At 46.7% G+C, this 19,004-nt stretch overlaps 2 protein-coding genes across 2 annotated transcripts; both read right to left on the reverse strand.

Moving 5' to 3' along the window:
• LOC8075129 (serine carboxypeptidase II-1) lies at positions 10,465-13,176 on the reverse strand. The gene is made up of 9 exons (XM_002457262.2): positions 12,643-13,176; positions 12,456-12,551; positions 12,220-12,312; positions 12,023-12,108; positions 11,673-11,936; positions 11,397-11,524; positions 11,196-11,291; positions 10,925-11,030; positions 10,465-10,823 (listed from the first exon to the last, which is right to left on the reverse strand). The coding sequence occupies exons 1-9, from the start codon at positions 12,998-13,000 to the stop codon at positions 10,659-10,661; spliced, it is 1,392 nt and encodes a 463-aa protein (XP_002457307.1). The 5' UTR covers positions 13,001-13,176; the 3' UTR covers positions 10,465-10,658.
• Positions 13,710-18,748, reverse strand: LOC8059115 (serine carboxypeptidase II-1). Its single transcript, XM_002457263.2, has 9 exons — positions 18,262-18,748; positions 18,080-18,175; positions 16,920-17,012; positions 15,797-15,882; positions 15,440-15,703; positions 14,562-14,689; positions 14,385-14,480; positions 14,156-14,261; positions 13,710-14,062 (listed from the first exon to the last, which is right to left on the reverse strand). Exons 1-9 carry the CDS (start codon positions 18,629-18,631, stop codon positions 13,898-13,900), a joined length of 1,404 nt encoding a protein of 467 aa, XP_002457308.1. The 5' UTR covers positions 18,632-18,748; the 3' UTR covers positions 13,710-13,897.

Consider the following 19,004-nt stretch of genomic DNA (forward strand, 5'->3'; position numbering starts at 1 on the left):
AGCCTTTTCTTCAAGGTTTTCCGGAGGTTCGAAAGCTTCGTTTGGCTTTTTGGTTTTATCCTTCGTTTGTGTTGTCTTTGAAGTTGTTATTTTCTGCGTAGGTTGTGAGTTCTGCTCCGTTGGAAGATCTTCCTTCGAACTTTGTCGAAGGAAGTTACGTTACCCCGGTGACGTTCAAGCGTGGAGATTTGTACGCGAGGGGTTATCTAATTGACTGGTGGCGTCATAAATATCCTACGCGTAGTATAGATGACTTAGTTGATTTCCTTGTTCGAGATTACTGTGATGATCTTAGGCTTTTTCCAGATTCGTATGTTAGAATTGTGCGAGGGTCTTAGAACCTTCGACGTTTTACGGTCGGAGGATGTTTCTCGTTTTTTGTTGTAAGTTTCTGTTATGTACATTGTATATGGTTAATAAAGATCAGACATTTTTACCACATGGTCTCCGCACCTTTTAACTTTGACAACCTTCGCGCTATAATTTTTACGTGTCTTATAGATCCTTCGGTTGTTTAGTCGAAGGAGGATATGTGAGTTGAACTTGTACAGGCTACCTATAACCTTCGACTTTTTATGTGTCGAAGGGTGATTTTATTATTTTCTTGTAAAAGAACTTTTGTAATGATTTTTTCATCAGTAATAAAGTTTTTAAGTTTGCTACAGCCTTCGATCTCATTTTCATTACAACCTTCGCGCTACAGCATTTATATATTGCAACGTCACGGTGGTGTTGATCCTAAGGATCTTTGTGTTGCTGTGGCTTGCTTGTTCTTGATGCTTGATGTTGCGAAGGTGTTGTTGATTTTTTCTTGCGCGGAGGATCGCCGTTTCTTCGCCTTAGAACCTTCGACTTTTTTGGCGCGAAGGATCCTTTGCTGAATTGTGCTATTTTTTTCCTTTGCTCGACTCCCGTGGAGTGTTGTCGAGGAGAACCTTCGGCTGTCTAAGTCGGAGGTTCTGAAGGGATGTTACGAGACTTCGTGCGATACCCTTCAGAGACCTCTGAGTCTGACTTCCATTGTTTCTGTTGTGGCTGTACACGACTTTGTGGTCGATGTTCATCACAACGCCGTAGTTCTGGTATTACGAAGCTTCGTGCGATACAAACTTTTGTTACTGTTGTGAGGCTAACTCCTGCTTCCATGGTGGCCTAGGATTTTTACTTTATGACTGCTAGGTTTGCACTCGATGCTCGGGTCTTTGTATGCTGATCCTGATTGAGGGTAGGGGTAGGGTTAGCCTGGTTTTATAGGCTTTCATGCATTTATTTTATGTACTCTGTTAGGTTAAAATTTATTATCGGGTTATTGATGGTTGTTGTGGTAGTTGGTTTTGCTGTATCTGACCTAGGGTTTTTCTAGTTTCGTTTTAGTTTCGCACTTTGTTTGTTGGGGGTCTGCTTAGAGTAGCAGGATACCTTCGACCTTATTTTGGTGAAGGTTATGTGAATTTCGTTGGGGTCTGTCCTGTGAATGTTAAACCTCCGCTGCCTTTTGGCGAAAATAATATGGTTCCTGATGCCTGATTCTCCTCAGGTCTTTGTCAGGTTTGAAGGTTTTGCTCCTTCTGGCCATGTTGTGATGCCTGATGAGGACAGGACTTTTTCACTTTTTGGCCATGTTATCCTTGCTGCCCGGCTCTTGGCTAGGTCTTTTGCTAAGGATTTGGTGTTTTTTCACCTTTGAGGACGTTCCGAGCTTTCTGAGCTGTTGGATGAAAGCTGCGGAGGGTCCTTGTGATCACGTGATGTTTTGTCGAATGCTACAGCCTCGTTGCTGGCTGTTTTTCGACTTTTTGGGCTTTGGTTCTGGGGTGGATTCCTCTTTATATTTCAGAGGTTTTTACATAGGTTCTGCCTCGTTAAAAACCTCACCTCCTGGTAGGAGTACCCCTGTGAGGAAAAGAGTGCAGACCTTGGAATGCGAAAAAGCAGAGAAAAAGAAAACAAGCGTATTTAGGGATGTGGATGCCGCAGCTTATTTTGCAGGGGTCATCCTTACACTCAAATGTAAAATCTACGTAGATTGTCGATGTTCCACGTGTGGGTGGAGGTTCTTCCTTCGAGGTCTTTCAGGTAGAAGGATCCCGACCTTCCCGCTTGTATTGCTGTATAAGGTCCTTCCCACTTGGGTTGCAATTTACCAGCGTTTGGGTGTTCTCCTTTTTTCCTGAGCACCAGGTCCCCATTTTGTATGTCTTTTCGTACTACCTTGCGGTCTCTCCAATTCTTTGTTTCTTGTTGATACCTGGTAATGTTCTCCACTGCCTCAAGTCTTATTGATTCTAAGGTTTCTTTGCAGTACTCTTCATCTTCAGCCAACTGCTGCTTCATGGAACGCAGACTTTGGTGTTTGATTTCTTCGGGCAACATTGCCTCTTCCCCGTACAAGAGCTTGAATGGAGTGAACCCAGTTGTTCTTGAAACTGTTGTGTTATGTGACCATACAACTCTTGGTAGTTCTTCAACCCATTTCCCCTTGCGTAGGTTGAGTAAGGTCTTGGAGATTGCGGAGAATATTGTTCTGTTTGCTCTCTCCACGGCCCCGTTTGACTCTGGGTGATAAACAGACGCGGAAGCAATTTTTGTTCCTATGTGATGGCAGAATTCCTTGAAATTGTCTGAATCAAACTGCTTCCCGTTGTCAACTGTGAGCAAGCGTGGGACTCCGAATCTGCAGACTATGTTCTGCCAGAAAAATTTCCTGATTGTTTCAGAGGTTATGGTTGTCAGTGGTTTGGCTTCGATCCATCTTGTGAAGTATTCGATGGCCACGACGGCGAATTTGTTTCCCCCCTGGGCAGTTGGCAATGGTCCTACCAGGTCCATTCCCCATCTTTGCAACGGCCATGATGCTGGTATGAGCTGAGTTAGTGCTGAAGGTCCTGACTGAATTGGTGAGAAGGTTTGGCAGGCTTTGCACGTCTTCACTATTTCTTCAGCATCTTTAATGTGAGTTGGCCAGTAGAATCCTTGTCTTAATGCTTTAGCAGACAACGCGCGAGGTCCAATGTGAGACCCGCACATCCCGGAGTGTATCTCTTGTAGGAGTTCTCTGCCCTCGCTTTGTGATATGCACCTCAGCAAAGGTTGGACTACGCCTTTCTTGTACAGGATCCCGTCAATGGAGGTGTAATTCCTTGCTCTTGCCTCCATCCTCTTGGCTGTTGCTTCGTCGTCTACAGTTGTCTTGCCTTTGAGGCAATCAGCTATTGCCTGCCTCCAATCTTCGCTTTCTGTCAGCAGGACTGAGCGAAAGGCTTTTGGCAACGTTTCGGTTGCGGGTGTTGCAACAATCTGGTGGAAGGTTCCTTCTGGCAAGGGGGTGTTGTTGGCTGCTGCTTTCGCTAGCTCGTCTGCCTCGTAGTTTTCGGCTCTTGGAATGTACTGCAGAGTGAATCCCTTGAATCTTCTCTCCAGGCCTCTTACGACGGCCAGATACCTTGCTAGCTCCGGGTTGTGTGCTAGGTATTCCTTCTCCACTTGCCCTGCCACCACCTGGGAGTCTGTTTTGATGAGTAGGGTTTTTGCTCCCGAAGCCTTAGCTTTGTTCAGCCCGAGGATGAGACCTTCATACTCAGCTATGTTGTTTGTTGCTTTGAATTCGAGTCGTATAGCAAACTTTAGTTTGAGTCCAGATGGTGCGATTAGAACGGCTGCTGCTCCTGCTCCCGCTTGACCCCAGGCGCCATCTGTATACAGCGTCCACGGCTGATCAATTACCTTCTCCTTGTTTTTGTTCGAAGGTGTCCAATCTGCCATGAAGTCAGCCAGGGCTTGAGATTTGATGGAGGTTCTGGGGACATAGGTGATATCAAACTGTGATAGTTCGGCCGCCCATTTTCCTATACGTCCGGAAGCCTCTTTGTTCCTAAGGATATCACCCAATGGCTGTGAAGTGGGCACTTTAATCTCATGGCTTTGGAAGTAATGCTTGAGCTTCCTCGATGCACACAGGACCGCGTACGCGATTTTTTCTATCTCCGTGTAGTTCAGCTTTGCTCCTGACAGAGCTTCGGATACGTAGTAAACGGGTCTTTGCACCGTTCCCTTAGTGTCGCTTGTCTCGTGCACTAGAACACCGCTGACAGCGTGCTCGGAGGCAGCCACATACAGTAGTTGTGGAGTGTCTGGCTCGGGCACTGTTACCACCAGGTTGGTTGCAATGTAATTCTTGAGCTGCCTGAAGGCCTCTGATTGTTCCGGACCCCATTCTGTTTTACCTTCTCCTCTCAGCACTTTGAAGAATGGGAGGCTCCGTTCTGCCGATCTTGATATGAATCTGTTGAGGGCTGCTATTCGGCCGGTCAGTCTTTGCACTTCTTTCTTGTTTGAAGGTTCTGCCATTGACATGATTGCTTTTGTCTTGTCTGGGTTAGCTCTAATTCCTTCGGAGCTGATGATATACCCCAGCATTTTTCCCTTACTGACCCCAAATACACACTTCTCCGGGTTGAGTTTCAGCCCGGCAGATCTAAGGTTGACGAAGGTTTCCTGCAGGTCCTTGATATGATCTTCCTTGCGCTTGCTCATGACGACAACATCGTCGACGTAGGCTATGATGTTCCTCTGTAGCTGACTTCCTAGAACCTTCCCCATCATTCTGGAGAAGGTTGCTCCAGCGTTTTTGAGACCTTCTGGCATTCTGGTGTAGCAATACGTGCCGAATGGGGTCGTGAAGCTTGCCTTTCCTTCGTCTTCTTTTTTGAGCCAAATTTGGTGGTAACCAGAGAAACAGTCCAGCAGTGAGAATCTCTGACAACCAGCTGCTTTGTCCACAGAGGTATCTATCCTTGGCAAGGGGAAGGAGTCTTTGACACAAGCCTTGTTGAGATCTGTAAAATCTATGCACATTCTCATTTTGCCATTTTTCTTGGGGACCAAGACCACATTTGCCAACCATTCCGGGTATATGACTTCTCTGATGACCTTTGCGTCCAGGAGTCTTTGTACTTCTGCCTTCGCGGCTAAGGTTCTTTCTTCAGACATTTTCCTCTGTCTCTGCTTCTTCGGCCTCATTCTCGGATCGATGTCCAGCGAATGCTCTATTATGTCTCTGCTGACTCCTTGTAGGTCAGCGGCACTCCAAGCGAAGATATCTTGGTTCTTTTGCAATACGTCTAGCAATTCGAGTTCCTCCTCTCTACCAAGGGTGGCGGAGATGGTGACCTTCTTATCTGGAACAGCTTCCTGCAGAGGGATACACTTCGTTTCCTCCTGATCAGCCAGGTCTGTTTTCCCCCTTGGCATGTCTGGCGGCTGGGAAGCTTCATGCTGCGTAGAGTCTACGGAGTTTATGTTCCGGAAGGACTTGTAGATTGCTTTCTCTATGTTCCTTGCCTCCTTTTGACTTCCGTGAACCGTTATCACTCCGTGCAGAGCCGGGATTTTCATGCACAGGTATCCCATATGAGCGGCCGCATTGAACTTGTTCAAGAATCCTCGCCCGAATATGGCATTATATGGGTAGTGCAAGTCTACCACATCGAAGGTGACGTACTCTGTTCTTGCGTTCTCTGTTGTGCCGAAGGATACGGGCAAGGCGACCTTTCCCAGAGCATGTATCTGCTTTCCTCCGAACCCGATCAAAGGTGACTCCGAAGGTTGGAGTTGGCTTCTGCTGAGCTTCATTTGGTCGAAGGTTCCAGCAAATATTATGTCTGCGGAACTCCCTGAATCCACTAAGATCCTGCTTACTCCCCAACCCGCAACATTTGTTGTTATGACCAAGGCGTCTGTGTGAGGGTAGCTTTCCAATCTTAGATCTTCCTCGGTGAAGGTTATTGGGGTTCTGGACCAATCAGTGCATCTCACTGGCCCTTGAACTGCAACGTTGTTGACGAGCCTGAGGTGATCCTTCTTCTGTTTCTTTGTCTGGAACTCCATTGAGGACCCCCCAGCTATTGGTAAGATCATTCCAATTGTGGGCAGGGGTGTATGAGGGCCGATCTGATTATCAGGGTGGGGTTCGGTTTTTGGCGGTGATGGGGCTTGGAGTAGCTGTAGCTGGTTTGGGGGAGGAGGTAGTGACTGCTGGTGGGGTTGCGGGGTTTCGATGTACGTGATATGTGGAGGTCGTGGAGGAACATAGTTTGGTGGAAGGTTGTGGTCCGCGGTTTGCTGGGCTGGGCGCCAAGCTGGTAGGAAACTGGGATAGTAAGCGGAGGCTAGCGCGCTGGGCTGAAGTGGAGCTGGGTGCTGCTGGCTTGAACCTCCGACATATGAATGGTAGAAGGTTTGAGGGAATGTGTGATTTACTTCCCGAGGTTGAGCAACTGGTATCGGAGGTTGCGGAGCTGACCTGCTCTTGATCCTCTCCTGAGTTTCTTTTGCATCTGGGCAATCTCTGGTGGAGTGACCCTTCTCCTCTCCATGGAAGAAACAATACTGTTTCCGTGGTCGCTGACTTTGATTTTTTCGCCATCCCGCATTTCGACCCCCTCTTCCGGCTTGATTGGGTGTGCGTCCCGAGCTTCGTGCTTCCGCTGGTGGACGGTTATTTTCCGGCATGTCATTTTTCGGTTGCTCGATATTCATCATCTGTCCACCAGCCTCTTGCTGTGGCCGGCGTCCATCCTGGCTGAGGTTCTTTTTCTATGAGTTTCTATCATTGCTCTGCCTCTTCTGAGAGTTTTGGTCTTCCAACCTTTTGCGGTAGTCGTTGTCTGACCTGCAATACTTCTCAAACTCGTGGTACAGCTCGTGCATGGATGCTGGCTTTTCTCTGGCCAAATGAGCCGCGAAGGGCCCTATGCGGAGACCCTTGATGGCCGCTTCAATGGCAACCTCCTCCGGCACGCCGGGTGCTCTCGCCTTGGTCTGCACGAACCTTTGGAAGTAATCCCGCAGTGCCTCTCCCTGACTCTGGCGACACTGGAATAGGTCCGTGGAGGTTAGTGATTCAACTGCGAATCCCTGGAAATTCGCTAAAATCTTGTCTCGAAGGTTCTCCCATGAATAGATCGACCCGGGTCTCAGCATCGAATACCATGCCAAGGCATCTCCCTCGGCTGCGATCACGAAGGATTTTGCCATCACAGTCTCGTTCCCTCCAGCTGAGGCCACGGCTGCCTCGAAACTCATCAGGAATTGGCGCGGATCGGCCTTTCCGCTGAATTTAGGGAGCGTGATTGGTTTGTAGGTTGTTGGCCAAGGCGAGGTCTGCAATCCTTCGGACAGAGGGGAACGAAGGTCCAACGTGCCCCGCGGCATGCCGCCGTAGTTCGTCGGTTGCACATCTAATGTTGGGCCGGCGCTGTTCAGAACAGCGGGCTGAATTGTCGGCTGAGCTGGAGGTTGCATGCTAAGGATTTCTGCCTGCAGGAGTGAAAGCTGCTGCCTGATCTCGGCTGCTTGCGTCGCGGCTACCGCTGCCTCTTGGCTGGCGGCGTAGGCAGCAGCGATCCGGTCTCGCTCTTGCTGAAGGTTCCGCAATTGCGTTTGCAGCTGCTGGAGCTCTTGCGCGGCCGTGGGTTGCGCCGGGTCTGCGGCGGGAGGAGGTTCTCGGCGTGTTTCCGGCTGCTCGTTCTCTGGCTGCTCGCCCTGAGAACCTTCTCCCTCCACGGTCGCGTACGCGCTCCGCACGGCCCTCCTCGGCCTTCCTCTCCTGGAGGGCTCTGCCCGAGGTCTCGTGGTGCTTGTTCTCTTTCCAGCCATCGCAGGTTATACTTCGGGCCCCGCGGTGGGCGCCAATGTTGGGAAGATGCTCTCCGCACTCCCCAGCAGTACGGTGAATAGTGAACCTTCTCACTCGGTGCCGTGAGAGGTCTGAGCCCCAACGGGCAGTGGGCTCAACAGTAGGTGAATACAGTGAATGCTCTCTCTCCTATTAATGGCGGTATCGCGCCCCTTATATAGGGCCTGGAAACCGACCTAATGATTTTTACATAAATGCCCCGTGACGGTGGGGGAATATTCCAGCATATTCTTTCATTGCAGTCTACTGACCCTAATACACCCGCGTAATTTCACATTGCAAACCCTTCGTTCATCCTTTGACTGGGGCCTCAGCAGGTCGGAGGCTCGGATCCTCCGCCCAGTTGCGGATCCTCCGACGCTTCGGTGTCGGAGGTCCCGCAGCCCGGCTGGTCGGAGGTTGCTCCACCCGGCCACCCCGGGAGTTCCTCCTTAGCCTGGTCCAGTCAGAGGTTCCTTGGCCTGGCTGCGTTCTCCCGCCATCCTCGGACCCGGGAGGGTCGGAGGTTCCAACCTTTCCTCGCTCGTGGACCTCCGCCGGTGTCTCAGTCCCTGCACACACTTTGCACGACCAGACGAGTCGTCAACATTAGCATTTCCCGTCGAAGGATATCCTCCGACGTTTCAGGCGTCGGAGGTTCCTCAGGTGAAGGATAACCTCCGACGCTACCAGGGGGAAGGATGCAGCTTTTCCCCAACATATCCTTCAGGCTTTTGTCCCACAACTTACACATAGAGCAAGCGCGGATCTGATCTAGCTGCAACAAGCCATAAGCAACACCACCCTCCCAACAACACCTGATAGACGCCTCTCACCTTTTATCAAGGGGAGCTCAGGACTGGACAGTGGGACTATCTACCGACTACTGAAGGCTAGAGGACAGCCGGATGACGCAAGAGCAAAACTGCGCGCCACCGCGAGTCCAGCTCTTTATGTGGCTGCTTGTCCAGGGAAGGATTAAGAGCCGCTCAGTCCTTCACAGAAAGAAGATTTGTGCTGATCAAACGTGTGAAGTCTGAGGCAGCGGAAACTCCAAATCACATAATTGCAGGATGCCAAATTGCAGTTCTCTTCTGGCAACGACTGAATCTCAGCGCAATCCTTGATGTGCAGGTAGCCTCCACCCATAACATCATGCCATCTGGAGGCGTGCCCACGGAGGAACTCCCTGCCTTTCTCTCCCTATGCTGCTGGCAGCTTTGGAAGGCGAGAAATGCAAAGGTTTTCCGCCAGCAAACTCTCTCTATCCAAGACATCCTAATTACCTGCAAGACTGCTGTTGAGCAATGGAGGTTCAGACTACCAAGAAGGAACAAGCAAATCGCGGTTGTATGGTGTCAGCTTTTTGAGATGGCCTGACAAGGCCAGGGATAAGCTATTTACGCCTGTTGTTGCTCCTGCTGTTTTGTTTTGTGTTTTTGCATTTTGCACTTGGCAATCCGCTTTTTGTACAAACCCCCCTCCCCCCCCCCCCGGCACCATATCTCTATCTCTTTCTGATTGTCACCGTTTTGGCGACTATGTACTTACTTTGGTAAACTATTATGGGTCTGTTAAGGGACTAATAAAATAAAATCAGGTGGAGAGCGTCTCCCCCCTTTGACCGTAAAAAAAACAATCGAACTGTTTCTGAAAACCTTATAGTTTTAGTTCTATCCTTCGTATTGTAGAATGTTTCGAGAAGTTCCATTGGCACTTTCAGCCTCCAGGTTCGCACTTCGGATGCACCGCTCGACACACGCAGAGTTGCGCCTTGTTTAGTTTACCCAAAAACCAAAAAAATTTCAAGATTTCCGTCACATCGAATCTTACAGCACATACATATAGCATTAAATATAGTTAAAAACAAAAATTAATTGCACAGTTTATCTGTAAATTATAAGATAAATTTTTAAGCTTAATTAATTTATGATTAGACAACAATTATTAAATAAAACGAAAATGCTACAATAACAAAAATGAAAAAAATGTTCGGAACTAAACTAGGCCCTTTTTGCTGGTGTCTGTCGGCGGGAGGCAGTAGGAGGAGGGCGTCGCTGTAGGTGGACGACACCTGGGCCATCGGCAACTGCATGCCGCGACCGAGCGCCATGCATGATTCCGTCGGCGCGCGGCCGGCCGGCCTGGTTCTCGAAGCTGCCATGCTTGCTGTATCTACATGTACCCAAACCTGAAGCAAGGACGCGGTTGGCGGGGCCGCGGGGGCCAGCTGATGCCGAGCTCGTCGGAGCTGTAGGTCCCGACACCGGCAAGATGAAGAGCCGTTGATGATGATGTATTGGCACCGGTTTCCGTCCGTGGGAGTTCATTTTCACCGCAGAAAAAAAAAAGACACCAAATGTCATCTCTCTATTCACTTCTGTCGAATCAATCATTCAGTAATGTTTTTCATTTGAATTATATATACAGCTTGCAATGCTGCAGCAGAGGATGCAGGTAGTGAGGTAAAGGTTGCTGAACACCGTATCGATGTTCGGGAGCTTCTAAAATTCAGATAAACTTGAAATTACTCCCCAATGCATCTTTCCTTTTTATAAAGCCCCCAAAAGTCTAGAGCATCGTAACTGTCAAACCGAGATATTGCTAGCTAAATACCCAATCTGCTCACTGAAACGAGGATTATTATGTTCTGATTTCTTCTTTCGAAAACAGCAAGAGGATTGCCGTGTTATACTAATAGAAGGAGAAAAAACACGAACACAAACCACTTTGAGGTTTGAGCTGCCAAAAAGCGGAAGAAAAAAGGAACAGGAAAAACAGAAAACAGGGGAAGACAATTAAGGCAGCTCAGTTTTTTTCCCTGAAAATCACTCGTAACAATGGAGTGTGACGGCTGGCCAATGTGGATTATTGAACAAGTGAAACGTGTTGGCCTGTAAAATGTGGCAACGAATGTGTTACAGCAAGAAGAATGCGCAGCCAGGTCTTCATCAAGCGAGAGACTCAGAGACAGTAACCAATTCTAAAATGACTGAATGCTATCTACAGGCTTGGGCATGGGCTCATCTCGCAGGAAGTGCTCGAAGAGCTTCAGGCCCTGCCGCGGCCGGTGGAGGGGAACCTCGTGCCCTGCACCTCGGATCGTCACCAGTGTCAATCCCTTGTACACTTGGCACCACCCACCAACCTAATCAAGATTGACACCGTTAGAATAATGTCATGAATATAACTTTCCAGCACGAAGGTAATGAAAATGTCAAGGTGGATGTAGTGGTGCCACTGACTAACCTCTTCATCGTCATACCAAGGATACCAGTTTGTGACAGTTGGTAGAAAGAGGGCATCAATGGAGTATCTTGTCGCGGTGAGGGGGACAACAGAATCAGCATCACCGCTGCCAAATTGTCCAGTGTAAGAGATTTGTAAAATCCATATCCAAAAGAACAACCACACACATTGATTTATCATAAATTTCTTATGTTAAACATCAGCAATTTTTGCCACTTCCAAAGATTTAGAGTTGAACGCAAACCATGATGTAAACAGAAACTCAACGTACCTGAAAACCCATATCCTTAAGCCTGCAGCTATAAGTTCACGGTATATAGGAAGCATTGATCTCGGCGAATCTTTCCAAAAATCATACACTGGGTCACTGCAAAGAATCATGGTGTTTAGTGCGACTAACTAAGAAGAGGCGGCTTTGCTGGCAATCAAAAGAAATACTTGTGACCAAAGCAAGACAACCAGCAGAACAAACCTGCAGGTTACCCAGGGGTATGGTATTCCAGTGACATTGGCATGTAAAGCTTTCTGCACCTCAGGTAAGTTGTAGTACTTTGTGGAGTACTTCTCAGTGCAGGGATCATATCCTCTGGGCAACCAGGGCTACAATTGAACAAGTGTGATGTCAGGAGATACATGAACTATTATGCTTCACAAGTATTACACTTCCAGAAGTGTGAAATTATAGTAAGTAGTTGTACAGCAATCAGAAAGATTAAGATGTTATGTTTTGGTAGCAAAGCAAATATACCGTTCTTCCTCTTATAAGCCTGCGCTTATGAAGTGATGTCTTCTTGCAAGTAGGCGTGTAGATGCTGTATGCATCAATATTTCCTTCCTCAGCCTCAGCAATGCCAAACATCTTGTTGCATTCCTTCGACGCATGCTCAGATACCTCAAACTGACAGGCCAACCGCAACTTTTCATAGGTTTCATCAGAGATGAGCCCATGTGTCCACAAGTACTCAAATGTGCCAATGAAGTCATGGTAATCGTCGATTACCGCATTTCCAACCTACAGTATTGACCGAACACTATCATTGTGAAGAGAAATGAGCAAGCAGAGCATTAAATTAAATAAAAGAAGTTCTGAGTTCTGACCATGAAGCCTTTGAAGTTTAGGATTGGCTTCTTGATGCCTTTGTTGTTCCGGTATACTAGTTGAGACAACTGAGGCACATAGTGGCCTGGAAACAGTGATTGCATGAAATTAGGCTCGAGGAGTGTAAATGTGATTACTGGGTGACGCTAACTGCATAATCTCCATCGTAAATTGGTCAATTTTGACAGAAATTCACCTGCATAGCTCTCTCCCGTGATGTAGAAATCGCGATACTTGTATTGTGGAAACCGTTCCAGCCAATTCACCAAGAAATTGTACGAATCATGGGCTGCAGAATAGCGTTAGCAGGAAACATCCGTAAGAGCGAGAATCACAGCAGGAGAATGAATACACGTAGTGTCCTAGAACTATTAGAAAGTACTATTGGCAGAAAGTATTATTGGCTGATTTGTAAATGGTCCCACAATTCACCTGTCTTGTTGTCACCGGCAGTGTACAGATCGGAGGTGGTGTTGGAGTAGGAGTAACCGACGCCCGCCGGCGAGTCCAAGAACAGCATGTTCGCCACTGCAATAACCCAACCAGCCGATCATCCCCATGACAAACACGCTACAGATAAAAAAAGTAGGCGGGCGCGCCTAGGCAATCAAAATCGGACCTTTATTCCAGGGGTAGGGGTTCAAGTAGAGCGTCCTGCCGTCGGCGTTGATCCGGAAGGCGCCGAGCTCCTCCGACGCGCCGTAGCCGACGGAGGAGCACCCGGGCCCGCCGTTGAGCCAGAGCACGAGCGGCGCGGACTCCGCGGGCACGCCGGCCGCCTCGATGAGCCAGTAGAAGAGGGCCCGCCCCGCGGCCGCGTCCACGGTGACGTAGCCGGAGTACATGGAGAAGTTGACCGGCGGCTGGCCCGGCAGGCTGCCGATGCGGTCCGCCTTCGCCGCTGCCGTCGCGGCCGTTGCGGACGCCGCGCGGGAGAACAGCGCTAGTATGGCGGCCAGGACCGCCGCGGCCGCCATTGGCGCTCGCGGTAGGTCCCTGGATCCGAGGGCAGCTCTGGTTGATGCAGAGGAGCAGAGCTCACGGACACAGAGAGTGATGAGGATTGGAGCGTTGCAGGGAGAGTGGGGTAGGACTTGGAGCAGAGAGCCAATGGATGGAACAGAATGACTGCGGACCAGTAGTAGTTGAGAATTTTGGGGAAGCGTGGAACGGCGCAAGTGGCTGTTCACTTTTGGATAGAGATTCCGGAGGTTGGTTGGCTTGGCTAGGCTGGATCATCATATCGGCTGAATGGTTTGATCATCGCATCGGTTAAGGCAGTAGAAAGTAGAAACCCATGCTAATGCTACCGTAATACTCCATTCGTCTAAAAAAACATATAAATCTAGCATTCAATCTTATGTCAAAAAATATATGAGGCTGTCATAGCTAAAAGTACGGTTCACTGATTTATTGGCAGAAAAAAATACTACTGACTGACCGGTAGATTTGGCAGATAAGTTCAAGCAAACAAGCTCATAATGTTTTTATTTCACTACAAATCAGCGGGCAATACTTTCAGCAATGGCTTCTCAGCCAAACGAATAAGCAGTTGTAGAGCTAGAGATCAACTTTTTTAATAGGACCCACCAATTAAAAATATCACTACATGACTAAAAACTACTCCATCTATCTCAAATTACAAGACGTTTGATTTTTTTAACTTAAGTTTAATCACTCGTCTTATTTAAAAAGAATATATAAAAATAGTTTAAGTCATTTTTAAAGAAGTTTTATTAATAAACCGTCGATTATTGATTGGACAACAGATGGAAACATACATGGATGTCCACCTAAAAATGTGGTGGCGAATGTGAAGATCCCTTGCCAAAGTCCGGCCTTATTCATCAAGCCAAGCGATCGAGAAACTACTTCTAGAACGACTGGACGCTCTCTACAGACTTGGGCATGGGCTCGCCTTGCAGGAAGTGCTCCAAGAGCTTCAGGCCCTGCCGTGGACGGTGAAGGGGAACCTCGTGCCCTGCACCTCGGACTGTCACCAGCGTCAGACCCTCGTACACTTGGCACCATCCACCAACCTGCAGATAAGCAAGATCCACACCATTACAGACATGATTATTAGTGTATGTAGCTGAGAGTTTAATGGGACTGTATCAGATTTGATGCAGTACCTCTTCATCGTAGTACCAAGGATACCACTTTGTGATCGTTGGTAGAGACAGCGCATCAATGGAGTATCTTGTGGCAGTGAGAGGGACGACGGAGTCAGTATCACCGCTGCCAAATTAAATTGTCAATGTAAGAGAAGATTAGTTTGCACACACAATTACCAATTCACTGCACCACACAATAGCTAGCAAGCCATGCATGCTGTCAACGACAGAAATGCAATTAATGTACCTGAAAACCCATATCCTTAGGCCCGCCGAGATAAGTTCACGGTAAATAGGAAGCATGGACCTCGGTGAATCTTGCCAATATTCATATACTGGGTCACTGCAGATATTCAGTGGAGCTTAGTGCAAATTATCATGCACAACCTAAGATTAAACAAGGTGAAAGCAGTTGAGCAGAGACCTGCAGCCTATCCAGGCATATGGTATTCCAGTAACATTGGCATGGAAAGCTTCCTGCACCTCAGGTAAGTTGTAGTACTTTGTGAAGTACAGTTCGGTGCAGGGATCATATCCTCTGGGCAACCAGGGCTACATTTGAACGTACAAATGTGTAGTTATTATGCATGAGCTGATAAATCTAGAGATTCTCACAATAATCAGAAATTTTTAGCCTTTAATTTGCTACGCTCTAATCATAATCGTCAATAATAGCCATTGGATATTCTTTTGCATAAAGGGGTTCTCTATCATTATAGAAGTACAGAACTTAAAGTAACCCCTGCTTTGTGTCCACATTACCTAACTACACTATTATAAAAGATACAACAAGAACTAAAGTTTGAACTTAACATTTGGATAAAAAACAGACTAATAAGATCGATAGTTCAAAGCCAAAATATATGTTCATAATGTCACAAAAGATGCAAAAAGACGATACACTTAAGCTAATGTTCCAACTAAATATATATTAAAAACACACAATGGAGCAATGCAAAGAATGAAAATACATATAGAATAATTGGTAACACTGTCACTATCGAGTAGAGATTATAGAGTATCTGAATGGGTATTGTGTTGCAAAATGGAGAGAGAGAGAGAGAGAGAGAGAGAGAATAAATATAATTGATTTTGATTAGCTGTACACACTAAATTTATCCTAAAAATATTTAATGCTTATGCAGCTTAACATTCTAGGCCATGCAGGAGCACATATTGATGAGCTACATACTGTTAATAATATAGTAGATAGCTACACAGTCATAAAAACATTAGGGAGAGTATACAATACTATCATTAGCTACAAGGAAACAGTAAATTTTCGTGGCAACTCAAACATACCATTCTTCCTCTTATTTGCCTGCGCTTAAGCAATGAAGTCTTCTTACAAGTAGGCGTGTATAAGCTATAGAAATCAATATCCCCTTGCTCATCATATGCAACTTCATAGATCTTTTGACATTCCTCGGAGGGGTGCTGAGCCGCATCATATTTACAGGTCGACCACAACTTCACATAAGTTTCATCGGATACTAGCCCATGTGTCCACCAGTACTCAAATGTGCCCATGTAGTCATGGTAATCGTCAGTTACCGCATTTCCAACCTAGAGATTGATTGAACAGTTGTTTATTTCTAACTAGAAATGAGCAAACTAATTAAGGGAGCATAAAGCAATCTAAGCTCAAGAAGTTCTAACCATGAAACCTTTGAAGTTTAGGGTTGGATTCTCGGTTCCTTTATTGTTTCGATACACTACCCGAGACAGTTGAGGGACATAGTGGCCTGAAAAACAATCGTTGCAACAAATTATGCTAGAGGTAACACTGAGAGGGACCAATTCATTTGGCAAATAGGGAAAAGAGGAGTCTTCTCAACACAGTCGTTATATAGAGAAATGATAAAAAGTGATAGGAATTCTAGGAAAAGAAATGTTCTGGAAAGCTAGGCTACCTCTGAAAATTAAATTTTTTTCTGTGGTACCTAAAAAGAGGTGTAATCTTAACAAAAGATAACTTATTAAAAAGAAAATGGAAGGGAGAGACTCTAAATGTAACTTGTGTGGTTTTGACGAGAACATTCAGCATTTGTTCTTTGAATGTTGTGTGGCTAGATTTGTGTGGAACACAATGTCTATGACCTTTAACTTTCAGCCACCAAAGTCTACTTCTCACATGTTTGGATCTTGGATAAGGAATTTTGTTCCAGGGCTAAGAAAACAAATAATAGTGTGGATAGCAGCCATCTATTGGGTTTTATGGCTGAATAGAAATGAGGCGGTGTTCCAAAACAAAATTGCTAACTCCTATTTGTAGGTAATTTTCAGGGGGACATACTGGATACGGCAATGGTCCCTGTTGTCTAAAGAGGAAGAGAGGAGTACAATGAAGGATGGCCGCAGGCAGCTGGAAGGTGTGGCTCTACATCTCTTCAGTTCCTTGTGGAAACAGAGGAGAAGGATAGGAATGTAGAGTCGGTGGATGATTTTGTCTCACTCTGCTGGTTCAGTGATGTTTGCTTTGAGTTTGTTTGGGGGTGTCTTCTCAGGTGATCGGTGCTTGGCTACAGTTTCAGGTCTTTGTTCTAGATGTTCCCTGGTGTTTGTTTAGTTTGCTTGCTGAGCTGATTTTGGGTTGTGTCCCTTATTTGCTTCAGTGTGTGGTCCTGGTGCTGGACCTCCCGCTTTGCGGTTTCATAGGAGATGTCCCATTTCTGTATGATTTGGCTATAAGCAATCACTTTTGAATCAAATTTTGTCAAAAACTACTTTCTTTATGGGTATAGAGGGAGTATAGAGTTGGTAAATTTTTATGGTAGTTCACCTGCATAGCTCTCTCCAGCAATGTAGAAATCACGATACTTATACTGCGGGAACCGCTCCAACCAATTTATCAAGAAAGCATACGAGTCATGAGCTGCACAACATTAGCAAAGAAACATCCATAAGAGCAAGAAAAACAAGACATATGAAAGTGGAAAGTATTTTGGAGAATCAAACTCATTTATCATCGATATTGGAACATGTAGGTTGTTGAGATATCATTGTCATGCAACAGGACACAACAGGCTACTATAAATCTCCTACTTGCCAGTACGTAGGTGTATTTCCACGTGTGCCTTCATTGTGTCCGACGGGGAAAAATAGCATGTAGGAATGTGTATTGTCATTTAGCTTGAGATGTTAGTTAGTTTTACAGCTATCATGCAACGTATTAATATCGGATGAAAACAAAGTGTATATTAAAGTTGTAGAGATCAAAGATATTTAAAAGTTTATAGTGTGTGACTTTTTCATTCGAAATCATTTAAAGTCCAAAAATTATGTTTCAAGTCCTCAGAATTTGGAAAAAGAAATTCAAAAGACCTCAGATGGAGAGACGACAAACCAAAGTTATACAACTCGACAAGATCTAAAACTTTTGAATTTAATTTTTTTCAATTAAATTAGGGTCTCAGATATTCATTATAAGATTTACTAAAGTGAATCGCTCATAAATTAAGCAAAGAATCGTCACTTCGCTCATAAATAAAGCAAAGAATCGTCACTTCGCTCATAAATAAAGCAAAGAATAGTCACTTTGCTCATAATTAATTAACTTTGGGGTGTAGTGTTGGGTGACGTTCACCCAAAACCTTTGGTTGCAAGTTTGATTCCTAACTGCACACGCGCATGGAAATTGTGCGATGGGATTCTCCTCAAAGAGTTTTTTGCTATATTTATATCCTTGGTGGTCGGTACAAATATCAATTTTATACAACTAGATACTACCTCTAAGGCCTTGTTTAGCTACACCCTAATTCACTTTAATCCACATGTATTTTGGTGGATTGATCGAGATGAAAAACTTGTTAATAATTTTCCACCCCCAATCCACCTTGTTATACATACATAGATTGGGGTGGATTAAAGTGCAGTAAGTCATTGTCTTGTCAGTAATTAGTTAGTCTGGTGCCGCCCCTGTTTGTGTGTGTAGCAATTCACCTGTCTTGTTGTCACCGGCAGCGTACAGATCATTGGTGGTGTTGGTGTAGGAGTAGCCAACGCCGGCTGGCGAGTCCAAGAACAGCACGTTCGCCACTGCAAGCAAGCCAATCCATCCATCATCGCCACCGTACCATGACAATCTTGGGGGAGAAAAAGGGCATCGAAATTCGAAACTGGACCTTTGTTCCAGGCGTAGGGATTCAACGAGAGCGTCGCGCCGTCGGGGTTGACGCGGAAGGCGCCGAGCTCCTCCATAGCGCCGTAGCCTACAGAAGAGCACCCGGGTCCGCCGTTGAGCCAGAGCACGAGCGGCGCCGAGTCCGCCGGCACGCCGGAGGCTTCCATGAGCCAGTAGAAGAGCGCCCGCCCCGCGGCGGCGTCGACGGTGACGTAGCCGGAGTACATGGAGAAGTTGACCGTCGGCTGGCCCGGAAGTCTGTCGATGCGGTCCGACTCCGCCGCCGCCGTCACGGTGGTGGTGGCGGCGGACGCGGCACAGCAGCTGGACAGCGTCAGTATGGCGGCCAGGACGGCAGTGGCGGCCGCCATTGGCGCTCTACAGCAGGGGAGCCGGTGCTGGACTGGTGGCGGTCTGCAGAGCAACAACACTTGTAGTACGAGGAGTGGACAGTGGAGCCTAGAGGCATGAATTTATGGAGGCTAGGAGCAAGTGACTAGCCAATTATGGGCCGCCGGGCCGGGGAAGGTCGTGGAAAGCATGCACGGGTAGTTGGTTGGGTCTTGTGGCCTATACGCTCTGCTGCTTCGTTATCTCGATTCTGAATGATTGCTACTATGATTCCTTCCCGTACGTGCGTGTATCCGATGAGCATTCTGTAGCACTTTCGCGAAATTTTTTTTTCTTTTTAGGCCTTGTTTAGTTCGCGAAAAATTTTGAATTTCGCAACTGTAGCACTTTCGT

This window comes from Sorghum bicolor, chromosome 3 (genome assembly GCF_000003195.3).
Source record: "Sorghum bicolor cultivar BTx623 chromosome 3, Sorghum_bicolor_NCBIv3, whole genome shotgun sequence".
NCBI lineage: Eukaryota > Viridiplantae > Streptophyta > Magnoliopsida > Poales > Poaceae > Sorghum > Sorghum bicolor.